The sequence below is a fragment of the Doryrhamphus excisus genome, chromosome 22, assembly GCF_030265055.1.
Source record: "Doryrhamphus excisus isolate RoL2022-K1 chromosome 22, RoL_Dexc_1.0, whole genome shotgun sequence".
In the NCBI taxonomy this organism is placed as follows: domain Eukaryota; kingdom Metazoa; phylum Chordata; class Actinopteri; order Syngnathiformes; family Syngnathidae; genus Doryrhamphus; species Doryrhamphus excisus.
The window spans coordinates 586,875-603,462 of NC_080487.1; the positions used below are offsets into that span (position 1 = coordinate 586,875).

A 16,588-nucleotide genomic window follows, 5' to 3' on the forward strand; every position below is an offset into this window, starting at 1 on the left:
TCTCTACTACAGTTAGGAGATGACCGGACAGGAGAAGGAAACGAACGCATCACGCTACGGTGCCACATGGGACAGATAATGAGGACAGGTGTTAATTAACGCTAAGCGCCCTTTCCCTTTTGTCTGGCGACTCCCCGTGAATCCCAATCGGCGGCGGCGGCGGCGGCATCAGCGTTTATTTCGCCCGGCCTGGCACTTCAAAGGGCCAGACTTGGAAGCGGTTGGCGTCCTCAAAGGGACCGCCTCTGCAAGGGCGGAGCGCTTGATGTGCAGAAAATGGAAACATGAATGCCAGGAGACGTTTTGTGTGTTTTGTTGTCTTGATCAGCGCCAATAGCGAGTTGCAGCCGTCACGTCTGCGCCCCGCCGAGCTCAAACACTTGATGCTCGCCTTTTTCATCTTACGTTTATTTACGGCGCCAGTGCCAACATGTGTTTAACCCGGAAACCATCCCAGGGACTTTTGGACGATTGGAGGTGAAATCTTCACATCCTGGAATTGTCACACAAAAATGACACATCGGTTCCTAAGAACCAAGAATGAATCATTAATCTTGACATAAGCAAATGCAGTTATTATTTGACAAAATGTCAATATCACCTATTGGCATTCCATTGAATACTGTATTATGTGTACTTAGCTTTTTCCTATTCAACGCAAAATAAAAATGGCGTTAACATATTGGCCTTTAAGGGTTAAAATTTCTACAAAATAATTCATATTTTACGTGAATATTTCAGGCAGACGGGACGCACGGTGGTTGAGTGGTTAGCATTTTGGCCACACAGTCTGGTGAAGGCCTGGGTTCGACGTTGGGTTTTCTATCATTTTTTTATCATTCGAGTTACATGTGTGAGAGAATTCACAGCAGGGCCGGGGGTTGGGGCGGGGTGGAGGATGGGGGGGGGGGGGGGAATTTTGAGGACTGAAATCTGAACTCATATAAAGAGACTGTATGGGAGAGACTTCCCCCCCATTGACAGATCATAGGTATTCAATGCTATTTGGCTGAATATGAAATGTACTGAAGTAGGACACACCTGGGGGGGGGGGCACCGACACCTCGTAAATATAGGGTAGGAAGCTGCCAAGAAGGGCGAGTCCCTGTCCTTTAATTGAGCTGAAGGTCAGTAGAATAGGAAGTCACTGCCGGCCCTGACTGCAGGTCATGAACGCTCTATTGAGTTTCTGCCAAAGCTGCCCCCCCCCGGACACCCCCCGCCCCCCGCAATGGCTTAACGCTGCTCGCCCAAGACGCCTCCTCTGTCGGGGGCTTACGGCGCGTTCCTGAAAGGATCAACGACCAATAGACTCCTATTGGCTTCCCTGGAATATCATCCCTTTCGGCCTGGGCGGCCATTGCTAAGACCCCCTTCACTTATGTTGAGCTACTTGAGGACTTCTGGCCAAATGGAGCTGGGCTTTTCAACTGATGGAGCTTTTATTGTGCGCTCTGATGGTCGCCTCGTGATTCCATCAACGGGCGCTTCAACTCCAATCATCGTTTTATTGTAGCCTGCCATCAATTCCCACCACCGCGGATAAAAAAGAGAGAGAGGCGACGTCAGAGCCCTGTGGTGCTCCCACTGGGTGAAGAATTGGGATGGTGGGGGTGCGACAGGCAAGTGCAGGTGTCATGAGCAGGTTGGGAGGTGTTGGGCCAGGCAGGACCACGGCTTGATTAAACCAGCAACACCTCTGGTTTCAGGTTCAGCAGGGACCGCCGACACCCCCCCCCCACCCTCCCCCCCATATACTGTAGGTAAAAAAGCCAGATATTAGGAGCAACTTTCCAATTTTTTGTAATGTGACTTTATTCAAATAATTATAATATTTCAACTTTTTCTCCAAGTTTGTCTTTGAAAAATTCCAACTTTGTTTTTTCTCCATGGTGGTCGAGTGGTTAGCATGTTGGCGACCCCCGTCATGAGATTGGAATGGTTGGAATATTCCTTTCCATGGATACCATTGTTTTCTGAAAAGTCATTCGGAAAGATTCCATTCGGAAAGAGAAAAACTTGTGGCTATTGTGGTTATGAGAATATGAAAAAGGTGGCGCTTATGACCCTATGAGATCTCTGGTACTGGTCCCAGACTTTAATGACCCTTGTTGAGATCTCTGGTACCGGTCCCAGACTTTGAACCTGATCCAAATAAAACCGAGTGCAAATTAAGCAACGGAAGGATAACAACGAATCCAGAGAATGAACATATGAATTGCCGTGGCAACACAATGACCTTTTCTAAACAAAACCCATAATAATAATAATAATAATAATAATAATAATAATAATAATAATAATAATAATAATAATAATAATAATAATAATATAATAATAATAATAATAATAATAATAATAATAATAACAATAATAATAATAATAATAAAGAGCTTTATTTCAGAGATGACATTCGGATGAGAATATTCCCAACTGTCTTCCGTATTGTCCCACTGCTCATATTGGACTGACCTTGGGGGTGGGGGGGGGGTGTGAGACATTATTAGCTGCACCCGCTTCTCCGCCGCTCGGCATGCGAGGGTCACATGACGGCGATACTGAGCGGCCGGGCTCGCCCGCCGATGCTCGATGTTTGCAATAGTAATCAGGGCCGATCGTTAGCAGGATTATGTTAAATGTCATTGGCTGTGGAATGAGGAAGTGCATCTAATTTGAACAATCAGATCTGGAATAAAATGAAAAATAATAATCATAATGACCCAAAAAAAACCCCCACAAAACAGTTGAATGAAAATAAATGCACCTTGACAGGAATAAGGAGCCTGAAAGGAAAGCATTAGGATATAATGTTTTAGATTAGTAATTCATACGTGGACATATTTTAAGCTACTTTTAATGGCCGTCTCTATTACAGGGCATCATTTGATATATATTGTACAGTATATATGATATATACTCAAGAATTTGTGACATTTGCTCCAAGCTGTAATAGGATCTAAAGCCTTGACCAACTGATTCATATTTCATGAACACGAGGAGGAAATAGCAGAGCTTTTTGTCTTTGTTTTTTTTTGTTTTTTTACATGCTGCTAAAAAATGGAAGAATATGAAGGCAAGGAGTGTGGCACGGCAATAAGTACTTTGTGGAAATTCACTTATCGTGGTCGGGCCTGGAACCAACCAACCAGGTTAAACCACAAATGCTGGACCTCTTGTAGTTTTTTGAGTGAGTTATAGTAATAATAATCATAGTAATAGTGAGACATGGAACTATAGGGGTGTTATTTTATGTCAAGAGGGCTCTAATGGTGTATTTAAGGTTGTAAAGCAGTTTTCTATGCTATAACTACTTTGGTTTATAAATAAGGAATCTTTTAGCGGAAATTAACTTATCATGGTCGGTAAAAAAGCCTGATATTAGGACCAACTTTCCAATTTTCTGTAATGTGACTTTATTCAAATAATTATAATATTTCAACTTTTTCTCCAAGCTCGTCTTCGAAAAATTCCAACTTTGTTTTTTCTCCATGGTGGTTGAGTGGTTAGCATGTTGGCGACCCCGTCATGAGATAGTAATAATAATCATAGTAATAGTGAGACATGGAACTATAGGGGTGTTATTTTATGTCAAGAGGGCTCTAATGGTGTATTTAAGGTTGTAAAGCAGTTTTCTATGCTATAACTACTTTGGTTTATAAATAAGGAATCTTTTAGCGGAAATTAACTTATCATGGTCGGACCTGGAACCAACCAACCAGGTTAAACCACAAACGATATCACCTGTCCATCAGTCGCTAAGCATTTGTCTAATGACGATCACGCTTTCAGATATCTGTATTCCATGCATGCATCCTTGTTATCAACTTCCTTGGAAACCAACGCTGAAACGTCTTCTTTTTACATCCCCCGCTTCCATGTGTGCGACGTAACCCTTGTTAGCTTCATAATTGGATTACACAACAGCCTTTGAGTCGGTTCAGAGGGCCTGCCGACCCGCAATCTCTGCATCTTCCTCCGTCTCATTGCACGGAGCATGTGGCTGATAATGGCCGAGAGGAAATCTACATGAAGTGAGATATCCGAAGCGGGAAAGAAACATGTATCCGGGCTTTATCTTGAGGAAGATAAAGTCGGAAATAAAAATGAATTTGGAGCCACTCCCACAGAGACAAAAGCAGCAAGTGGTCCTCAACATAAAGCGTAATGGCGAGCAGCTTATCAGTATTCTTTCCTGCCGTCCTCGCGCCGAGTGTCAATCTCGCTAAAGGGAAGCGCCGCCTCGCCGGGTGGAGATAAGCAGGCTAGCGTTGCACCAATCATTGTTCTCACCTTTAGATAATTCCGCGTGTAGGGTGTCAGATGATTGCTGATTATCGAGCCGCTTTACAGTTGATCTGAATCTCATCAGCACTTAACCTCATTGTTCCGGGGGCCGGGGGTGAGCGGAATGTCAATTGGGGAGTGCCTTCTGATGTCGGGCTGTGCTTCGACACACACACACACACACACACACACACACACACATAATAATACATGGTCCTTCTCGCACAACCAATACACGGAGAAGCTCCACCGTCTCCTCTCTCACCACAAACATGTTCACACACATGCAGGGTGGCTGCCTTTGGGATGGAGCGGACCCGGGCCCATGAAAAATGGATGTGCAGCCACCCCTGTGTATTTTATAAGAAAAAGTCATTTGGATTCTATTCCCATTTCAGCTCCAATACAACACAGGAATATCAATTACACCGGCAACTTGTGTGGCAGCGGATGAGGATCCGCACAGCGACGTCTTCATAATAGAAGTAGTGTGTATACATATATACATACATATCATATATACATATATATCATATATATATGCCAATACAATTGTCAAGGCATGAACACTCCATCCTCCATCTCTTATTCTAGCCTTTTTCCTACAAACGCTCGCTCTATCCAGCATGCTGAACTTGACTGCCCTCTATAGGTTACACGGGGAACAGCAGCTTGGAACAACACAATATACCCAACGCTACAATATTTGAGTTTTTGGTTCTGCCATAAATGAGGTTATGGCTGTTGTTTTTATTATTTCCTTACAGGCTCATTGGTGGATTAATTAAAAAAATATTATTAATTATTATTATTATTTTTTGTTTTTTTTGGGGGTGGTATTTTTAATTTTACTTGAATACAAATAGAAATACAAACAGGACAGCAAATCCAGACGCTTGGTCTTTGGTGAAATACATTTGGAAAAAATGACACTTATTATTGTTTTTTCCTCTTCATGGCGCATTTTTTGACTGATGTGACTTGTATTTTAAATAAACGTATAGTCTGTAAAATAGGGAATCTGTAATGAGTAATAGGGAGTAATAGGGAATAGGGTAATATGTAATATTACGGTAACCAAGCAGATGAGACAACTCTCAGTAAACTTTCAGTATCATTGAAGTATGGTCACTTTTTATAATACAGTACAAAATGATTTTTTTTTTACTGAGGAATATTTTTATCGTCTGGGGCTGCTTGAGTGCTGCCAGCATCGTAGAGCTCTGGTTCACAGAGGAGGAAACATAATTCCAAAGTGTACAGTGACATTGTGGAGCAGTATATAAGTGGCTACAATGTACATGTGGTAATACTACATGTAATAATAACAATAGCAAAAGGAAAAGTGCTATCGGACACCACTGTTGTTGTTTTGGTTGCGGCGGTTTACGGTTTTGACTCGTACTGTGGACTTACACGTATGCACTTCTTGGTTGCATTTCCAGGAGAACCCCTACATGTGCAACAACGAGTGCGACGCCAGCACGGAGGAGTTGGCTCACCCGCCCGAGCTGATGTTTGACTTTGAGGGCCGCAACCCAACGACCTTCTGGCAGTCCACCTCGTGGAAGAAATACCCAAAGCCCCTGCAGGTAAACATCACCTTGTCGTGGAACAAGACCATCGAGCTGACCGACGACATCGTTCTGACCTTCGAATCGGGCCGACCCGAGCAGATGGTCTTGGAGAAGTCGCTGGACTACGGCCGCACGTGGACCCCCTATCAGTTCTACGCTACCGACTGCTTGGACGGCTTTACCATGGAACCAAAGACGGTGGGCGATCTCACCCAGCGCACATTACTGGACATCATCTGCACCGAAGACTACTCCAGAGGCTACGTGTGGAAGAATGACAAGACGGTACGCTTCGAGATTAAGGACCGTTTCGCCCTGTTCGCCGGGCCCCGTCTGCACAACATGGCCTCGTTGTACGGCCAGCTGGATACCACCAAGAACCTGAGGGACTTCTTCACCATCACCGACCTGAGGATTAAGCTGCTGAAGCCAGCTACTGGAGCCACCATGGTGGACGAGAATAACCTGTCCAGATACTTCTACGCTATCTCCGACATCAAAGTGCAGGGGAGGTAAGACGCACGTCAACTTTATTTTGAAAGGAAGCGTCGTTTTAGGTTGACCGCTGGGGCTTAGAACGCCGCTGTGTTTTGCTCTGACAGCAAATCATGTACAGTTTGGTCTCCTGCTTTTGGGCCTCTTCTGATACTTGAGGAGTACGATCCATCAAGGTTCACGATTTGATCTTGTTTGACCTATCAATCAATCAAAAATGTTAAGTCACCTTCTTGACATATGCCCCAGGTTCCCAAAGTGGGGTATGCGTACCCCCAGGCATACGTCAATTGCTATAGCGGGTACGTGAATAAAAATGAAAAAACCATTAGCGCCTGCCTAACAATTACAAGTGTGCCTGAACGCCTCATGTTGCGAGGTGATCGCAGCATTGGTGTTCCAATTAACAATTAACAACTGGTTGTATGTTTTTTTATATATTATGGGGGCTGGAGGGTGGTTCTTTTACAGTTGGGACACCATGGAAAGATTCCAGTCAAACAACGGACACTTCATACTCAACAAGCGGGGTCAAAACCGGTGCATTCAAGTGCATCAGGTAACTCCTTGGGCACAAGTTGCTGCTGTATTTTTTTTTTAAGTTTGTGATATTTCCAAAAGCAACCACTTGTTGCTCATCCAACAATAAGACAATGTTAGCAAACGTTCTACAGATACAAATTCATCGTAAACTTTCAGTTTCAGTTTGGCATGAAATGATATGCCAGAATTAGACTTGAACCATAAACATCTGAGTGGACTTAAAAAGTGAAGCAGAAATTCAATGCATTCAAGGGGAAGTATGCCAACATCAGAGTGGAATAAAAGATCTGTAGGATGATGATAAAAATGTATTTATCAGTGCTCATGTCAGTCTTTATCCTGTCGGCCTAGCAGTTCGACCCCAGGATGCAAAGAGCAGGACCAAAATTCAGACAAAAAGGTGTTTTCTTTATTCATAATTTACTTGCAGCATCAAGATAACAGCAACTGGCCAAACAAAGCAAACCAATGACAATGAACTAATGAACCAACAACGACAGGAGCCCACACCTGAACTAAATAGACAGGAGTGAAATTAGAAACAGGTGTGGGAGACAGGAAAAGCAGAAACAAGGCAAGACAGGAAGTGAATACAAAAATAAGAGCATCCAAGGAGAAACTAAACTAACAACTACGGCATATATATATATATATATATATATATATATATATATATATATATATATATATATATATATATATATATATATATATATATATATATATATATATATATATATATATATATATATATATATATATATATATATATATATATATATATATAAAAATTATAAATAAATATAGGGCGGCACGGCGGTCTGGTGGTTAATGCGTAGACCTCACAGCTAGGAGACCAGGGTTCGGTCCCCGCCCTCGGCCATCTCTGTGTGGAGTTTGCATGTTCTCCCCGTGCATGCGTGGGTTTTCTCCGGGTACTCCGGTTTCCTCCCACATTCCAAAAACATGCTAGGGTAATTAGCCACTCCAAATTGTCCATAGGTATGAATGCGAGTGTGAATGGTTGTTTGTCTATATGTGCCCTGTGATTGGCTGGCCACCAGTCCAGGGTGTACCCCGCCTCTCACCCGAAGACAGCTGGGATAGGCTCCAGCACCCCCCGCTACCCCCGTGAGGAAAAAGCGGTAGAAAATGAATGAATGAATGAATAAATATATTATATATATTATATTATTTTATATGTTTATTTATATTTATTTATTTCTATAAAACTCATTTCTTTCCAAAAATGACTTCAGCCATTATTAGTTTATTCAAGTTGGAAAAAACACCATCAAAACTAACCAGAACATTTTTGAAGAGGAGGTTTTCTTTAAGTTTGCATGACCCCACGGAGGGAACAGCCTCCCTCCTGGCTGTGAAATAACGTTAGAGTCTCACGTAAGGTTTATGATATCATATTCAAATGATGAGATGATTAATATGAAGCCAGCGCTGCAGAGAATGGCCAAACCGGAGTTCCTCCTCCTCATGAGCCTTCAGAGGAGGCTTATGTTGGCCAAGCGTTCCTGTGTATATTAGAAAAGTTGATCACTGTGCTCATTAGCATTAAAGCTACATGCATGCTAAAATCTAAATTCCAGTATCAAGGCTGGATTGGGGTCAACACGCTTTGACAGGCAACCAACGGTTTGAGGCTGAATCAACAGCTTCTGGATGCAGCCGAGTGTTTTTGCCTCGACGGCCCGAGACGATTAAGCAAGAAATTAATTAACCCAACACACCCATTGGCGTTGCAGCCATAAAGCTTTCACTCACCTTCAGTCAGTTGAAATACGACCCCCCCCCCACGCGCTTCACTCGCGGCCATAAAATACACAAGATGAGAGATGTTTAATCGGGACAGCTTCAAAAGCCGCCGTGGGGTCGTGGGCGTACGCCCGTGTTCCCGGGGAACGGAAACATTGTCTTTTCACGGCGTCTGCTAACGTCTGCTAACGGCCCACAAACGCCCCATAAAGGGTCTGCAGCTGCTTCTCCAACGGGCGCGGCGTTGCTGTTGGTTAAAACCCGGGCAGTGACCACCCATCAGGCCGAGGTGGAATCAAACACTTAGCGCCTAATTGGAATTCAGTGGGCTTCAGTGGCAAATTAGAAGCATTAACACGTTTGGCAAATTGGCAGGAGACTAATCTTGTAATTAAGAGCATTTGCGGCTGATTAAATTCTAATCATCTGGGACGTGTCGGTGGAGGACAGAGTCTGGCAGGTTCTTCCAAATGTGAGCTCGGCCCGGCTAATTAGAAGGTTTGGGGTTTGATCTCAGGGGCGTTCTGTTTGGGAGACTTTTTGGTCTGAAAGCTTCTCAGGACTTCAAAACAAAACTTGACATGGAGAGTCAAAGTGAAAGGAAGACGATGTTGGAGACATATTGGATGTGGACTATACAGAAGGGAAGTTCTGCTTGGGAACGGAGATACCCGTTTAAGAAAAACACACCAAAACAGGAAGGCGGTGTCGGTGTTTTGTCTCACTGTAATGAATCATATGATTGGCAACATTTTTTCATTCATGCAATGCTAATATATGGCATATTAATGCGTGTAAAACATATGGAAAACAACAAACATGAATTTCTCAGGAGTATTTAACATTGCAATTGGAATATCGAGAAAATAAAGACAATAAAATAAATGAATCAAAACACGTAGTACATAAAAAAACATCTTTGTGAACCACAAGTATCGGCATTACAGTTCTAACACTCAAGTATTTGATCCCAGGTCCATCCTGTCCTCCTCATTAGAACCTTGAAGGTGACCTAGAGGTCACGCTACTGTCGCTTAGAGTGTTAGAGTGTACCGTTCATAAAAGTTGCATGTTTTATATGCATCCTTTATGCACTCACACGCTTCATATTCCTTGGTAAACAAACCAGTCTTCCCATTTTCGGGAAGTCCTGGAAGTTCCCCTTGGAAAAGCCTTATCTCAGTATGGCAGCGCATTCCGATAATTCTGTAGAAATCCTCATTAACTGTCAATCAGGCAAGGTAACCTCGAGACCAGGGGTGGGCAAACTGCGGCCCGGGGGCCACACACGGCACACCAAGTGTTTGAATCCGGCCCGGCAGTTGCTTACTAAGGATGTCAACTTTTAGCATACAAACTGGACACATGACTTGCAAGTCCACGTCTTATTTAGTAAAAAAAAAAAACTTTAAAATGAAATGACATTCTACATTATTCTGATGTTTAAAGTGCTCCTGAAAAAAGGGAAAGATAGTATAATAATAATGATAAAATAAATATATATTTAATGATTTAATGATAAATTTAATGATATAATATTTAATGATAAATAATAATAAATAATAACAATCTTAGCATGCCTTCCAATGCATTTGGAGCACAACCTACAGTATGGGGTGGGGGGGCACCACTAATGTCATGTTCAGCTATGCCAGCTCCTTCTGCCATCACACAAAATAAAACAGAGTTCTTGTTTGGCTATAAGACAATAGTCTTAAGAAAGTGGAGGTAGTGTGTTGGACGCGGCCGTGAACCGAGTCCAAATCCCGTGTAATCCTGTTGCTTTTCCGCTGTGACAATTGTTAATCCTCCCCAAATGGCGTGGAGCTAAAGGAATATTTTCCAGCAGGAGAAAGATGGAGAAAGATGGAGAAAGATGGAGAAAGATGGAGAAAGATGGAGGCAGCGGAGGCGGCTCACAAAAAGGATATCCGCATGTCAGCAGATGAAATGCGAGATGATGATGATGATGCTGCTTTGCTGCCTTGCTGCCTTGCTGGCGTGTGACCACTGAAGAAGGTTTACATCTTCCCCGGGTGTGTTTTTCCAGCGGGACGCACAGCCTGTCGTGAAGGTGCTGCAAAGGAGCTACAAATTTAGACTGCTTTTAAGTGTCTGCTACACTTCAAGTGTGTGAAGCGGTGAGCCTTTTTTTATGAGCTCGCGACTCCCGGCAGAGGAGGTGGGGGCGGTGGGGGGGGGGGGGGGGTATGCAGAGTTAGATGATGGCTTCGGGGTAACATTAGGGAGCATAAAATAACAGCAAAATGCTTTGTAGCGCTTCTAAAACTATTCATTTTTATCTAAATTGAATATGAATAACTGGTGTATACCTCAGAGGGAAGATTCAGGGTATTTTTTTTATACTCTTTGTAATTCTACAAAGTGAATAATCACGTCGCTCTGGGCCTTTTAAGTCGCCGCAACCGTTGAAGCTCAGGTGACAACCCGCTAACCGAAAACAACCTTTTGCACTCAAATGTTCCCACTCACTGTGCTACTAAATGCTATCATTGCTATCATTTAGATTAGCATACACGGGGGAAGAAAACAGGTCTCTTTTCAACCTGGAGGGGTGTAACCTTGGTTAGCATACGGCAAATTTACGCCTTGGTTTGCGTACATGTGGAGTTATTAATACACTAAGTCCGTCTAACTGTGTTCTTAATGTATTTTTATCATAAAAGTCTATTTTTTCCTTGTATTAGATTGATAATACATGGAAACAGAACCAGGAAATCATGATCATAAAATAATCATCATTATTTGGCATCATTTTCTACATGTAAAACTATAATTATTCTTAGAAAAAAAATCAGTTTTGGTAATTTTATTACATGAGCATGATCTTTTTAACAACAGATTTTAATTTTAATTTTAATTTTTTTTACAAAACTTTTTCTGTTCAAAAATGACTTTGGCCTAATACCTTTTATCATTTTCATATTGTTTGCATTTTTATTTTATATTTTATTGACTAGAGAATAACTGCTCGCTCGTTTCCATTTCATGTTTTTGGTTTCCATTTGTTTGTACCCAAAGTGAACCCAACCCGAGAGGCGAGGTACCGTTACGATGGCGTAGCATTCCCCTCCGCTAAAGAACGCGTCCGTACGCGATGACCACGGCCAACTGACGGTGATTGAAGATGGCGTGCGTGTGCTCCAGCGGCTCGGTGGAGTGAACGGATCCACCAAACTGCTGGAGTCAAATTGAATTACTCCTGCATGACAAGCAAATGATGACATACTTGCGTTGACATGGCAAGTAAGAAAGTCCAATTTCTTGCATGTTCAATATTAAAACCATAAGCCCACTCATTAATGAACACGACCATCCCTGATCCCTGGAATGTTTTATCAACGTCTCTGTCAGGATTTGTCACGTTGGCAAAGTCATTTCAGCTCTAATAGATGTTTGGAAATAACGAGCTGGTCTCCCAGGCTTTGTTGTTTACGCTGCTTCGTTAAATTAACACAAGCTGCCAGGAGGCCTTTCATTTGGCATCCACCATTTATGTTCAACATCTTTGGTTTACAGTCCGCCCATCACAAAGGATTTCTGTTGAGTAAAGACCAATCCTAAAATTGCATCAAAATGAATGAATCGGGTAACCTGAGTGGTTAGCGCGCAGACCTCACAGCTAGGAGACCTGAGTTCAATCCCACCCTCGGCCATCTCTGTGTGGAGTTTGCATGTTCAAAAATAAGTGGTAACTGAAACATACAGAAAAAATAAAATAAAATTACAATACTACTGTTGCAGGCTAAACACAAATCAGCTAACAGTTAGCTAACACACGTACACAAACTGCAAATGCAAACTAGCATTAGCATGAAGTTAGCCAACTTGACAAAAGTGTGACCTGCACATTAATAAAATAAAAAAAAGATAAAATAAATATTTATGTAGTGACTCGGGCTGCCACGATTAGTCGGCTAGTCCTGATTATGTCGACTAAAGCTACTAGTCGAATTTTGTAATTTTGTTTTTCACGCGAAACACAGAAGTTAGCTAGTATCTGGCATCATGGCTACCCGGCGTAAACATAGTATATGAAATATCTGCAAGACAGACCTTCCCTTGTCATCATTTTTGAGGACCGGAGCACAGGTCTTGTGCTGGAAGACACAGCCATCCCAAGGAGATGTTGTCGTTGACGGATCTAGCATTAGTATGGTTTGGGTTTGCAGATACTGCAGCTATGTTATCTTCCGTTATCGCACCAGCATGAAGCTACTTATGTTAATTTTATTTAATTTTATTTATTTTTTATTTAATTTTATTTATTTTTTATTTAATTTTATTTATTTTTATTTATTTTTTATTTAATTTTATTTTATTTTTTTGTCCCGTCCAGCCATTGGGGCGTTAAGGGACGTTTAAAAAAAAAAAACATAAGGCAAATGTCCAAAAGCACTGTCAGAATAAATCTGAGACAACAGCAACGGTGTACTTCATTTAGGGTTTGTCCTTGAACTAGAGGTCAAAGAGTGAAGGCTGGATGTTTTCTTTTCTAATGTCCGTTTCATACGATGGGTTGGGGTGGAGGACGATGCGAGGGAAGAACAGGAGGTCAAAAGAGATGGGGAAATAAAAGAAGACAATGTAGAGGACGACACGGAGGAATGGAGGACGAGCACATTAGCAGCTTATGGATTAGCGGGCTGCTGTTTCCCAGGCCCCGCTGTAGCCGCTCTGACCGCGCTAGCCCGCCGCTAGGCCGTGTCTTAATTAGCCAGCGACATGTGATCAATAAGGAAGGGAATGGTGTGAAAGGTGGCGGAGTGGGCACGGTTCGAGGTACTTGCATATTTATATTTATATTTATATATGCTGTGTGGAAAGCCGTCTGCCGTAAAACATCAGAGCGACGCAACATGACTTCTGAAAGGATGATGAACGGAATTAAGATGAAAGCAGGCAAGGTTTATTCTTCTGTTTTTTATTACTTTTATCACCCGTGGTGTATTCTACAGGCACATTTATGACTGCGTTATTAATTATAATACATGCTAGCTATATCCAACGACCCACCTACCTGTCTGTCCATCTATTTGGTACACATATAAGAAGACATATTAGACATAATAAGACACGTGGACTCGCTCTTTGTCTCTTTATACTTCCCGTTCTGTATTTTAGCGTCTCATCAATGTAACATTACTGACACCTTGTGGCCAGTATAGGATATTACACATCATTGCAATGTCTTTGAATGTGTCTTTTCAATTTGTAGATGCCGTTTTTATTCTTGACGATGATAAAACTTTTGCTTAAATATGCATGCATGTGGTTAGCACAGCTAGGTGACCCAAGTTTGATTCCATATATATGTTTTTAGGCTCTTTTTATAGATTTTATGGATTCGCTTGATCATAAAAACCATGATCGAGTCAAGCTTCGGATTAATATAATAATATAATATAATATATATTAATATAATAATATTATATAATAATATATAATATATATATATATAATTATCAATATAATTATATAATAATAATAATGAGATATCTTTATGAGAAACCACCATGTGAGAAAACGTAATAGTGTAGTCAACGTTACGTTAGCAAACAAACATGCTAGCACACCGACATGTGATTGCAGCCATGTTGGAGCGACAGCTAGCCAAAGTGCAACATTTATTTATTTTGTTACTTGCAATAAGCCAATCAACTCATGGCAGCGATGTTTGCTACTTGTTGGAATCAACACGCACACACACACACACACACACACACGCACACACACGCACACACACACACACACGCACAATCCTGCAAGTACGTGCCCGCTGAACCATGACAGCTGTTGCCGGTGTGATTGACAGACTTTGCGAGTCGGGTTCAAGTGCAGGTCCGCACGAGCAGTCAGCCGTATTTATTTCTTTATTTTCCTCTGCTCACTTATCCTTCCACCAGATGTCTGTCACACGTGGAGATGTTTCCTGCCAGTCATCGCTCCGTCTCTGGCGTTTAATTAGCGCTCATTAAGGTCCAGGCTGCCTGTGTAAATATTCACTACAATGTTTTACTATTGAGATGTTACATCATCTGAGAACCATCAAACCATGAGAGGGCGGCTAGCATCAAGTCAGCATCACGATCGCACTTTACAACAAACGTGTATTGTTTGCGTGATTGAGGCTACGTATTTGGGCCTGGACCGAATGTTGTCATCGTATTAAATGTTGACAGTAAAAATGATAAGGGTACTGGAAGCACTTTATTGGGCAACTTATTATGTAAGTAAATTATTACTACCATTTTTACAAGCTTTGATTTCACAAAAAACAAAAAATATATACTTTAAAGGAGCCCACATTAGCAGATTCTAACAATTTCTACCAATAAAAGAATAGGTGTAAGATATGCTAACACAATGATTATTCAGCTACACAAAAAATAAACACAAAAGGAACACAAAAGGTGTCCAGTGTTTATGGAACATAATTATGTTTTTCATTTATAAGTCGCTCTGGAGTATAAGTCGCAGGAACAGCCAACCAATGAAAAAAGTGCGACTTATAGTCGGGAAAATACGTTATATTTACCAGTTTAAATTTCCATAAAAGCTAAATAAACATACTTTTGTACGTTTTTTATACGTTTAGCTTCTTTACCAGCTGAAATCTCACAAAAAGATTATGAAATATACTTTTAAAGCGTGTCATTGTCTCACACACAGGTTATTTTTTGATATATTTAAGTTTAAATTAAAAAGGTTTCTAACATAGGCTTTTAAAGAGTGACGCATATGGACATAAATAGCATCTTACAGGACAGAGTTGCGGATAATATCCCCTTTTCACACGGTGGAATCAAACATGACACGTGTGCATGCCCCCCCGAGTGTCTCTGCAATTGAGCGTTCACCAGTAATGAACATCTGAACGTGCCCCTCATGGTCTATGCTAGCCGAGTTAGCTTGTGCGGCATGCATGGAGTCTGCATTCATATTTATTCTCCTTCCACCTTCCTCTGCTGCCTGCATGAATAAGAAGATCCTCCATATTGGGGGGGGGGGGGGGGGGGGGGGGGTTGGGGGGGGGGTTGCATATTACCATACCGTAGCGCTACATCAGCTTCCATAATAAGTCCCACAATGGAAACAAATCACAAAGCTTTCTTAGCCGGCAGGCTGGCAAATTCAAATTCCAAGTTACTACAACACGGGAATGGGAGCGCCGGGCATTAACTTGTGATCCATTCTCAATTTTCCCACAACAATTTGAGCCCTGGCGGGGTGCTTTATGTTTGGGCAAACAACGGGCTTGAGATGTATTTCATTAGAGTCCAGAAGAAGGACAAAAATTGAGCACGGAGCGACGCGGCGCAGACAAGCCAAATCGGACTCGTCAATTTCACGGTGATACATCTCCATGGAATGACGTGACTTTGAGGCTCGCCTTGCCGCCGTTCCTCATGACAAATTGGAATACGGAATACGGTTCCTTTTGGGAATGTAAGAAGCGGTGCAGGTAGAGCGCCGTGATGATGTTGTCGTGTTTCTTCTCCAAAGTCTTCTTTCAAGGTAATGACATCATGCATGGTTCATTTTATTCGCAATATTTTATTCAATAACTTCACACGTTCGTGATGGTCATAATGTTGGAGTGGCTCGGACCGGGCATGCAGCCAATGGTGACGTCCATTTCTAATTTCCAGATGAAAACATGACAAGATGTCTCCTTTGGTGAAAGGCTCTATGTAGAACAGAGCATTCGGAAGCCAATCAAGACTGTGAGCTACGGCTTGGCTACTATGAATGATAATCCAGCATATGGAAGAGGTTGCGTGCAATGAAGTGCTTCAGATGTTTCACATCTTCAGGCACATCTTGCAGTCCAACCTACTGTGGCGTTCACATGGTCAGTGTCAGAGCGTGACCAAGGGGGCCGTGGTTCTCCACAT

The 16,588-nt window shown here is 42.0% G+C and overlaps 1 protein-coding gene across 4 annotated transcripts in view; it reads left to right on the forward strand.

Annotated features, from left to right (window-relative positions):
- LOC131109953 (netrin-G1-like) overlaps nucleotides 1–16,588 on the forward strand; it is a 48,828-nt gene that overhangs the window by 13,371 nt on the left and 18,869 nt on the right. For all 4 annotated transcript variants that reach the window (XM_058062539.1, XM_058062540.1, XM_058062541.1 and 1 more), the window contains exon 3: nucleotides 5,730–6,373. In XM_058062539.1, coding sequence (XP_057918522.1) covers nucleotides 5,730–6,373 — 644 coding nt within the window. The remainder of the gene's footprint in view (nucleotides 1–5,729; nucleotides 6,374–16,588) is intronic.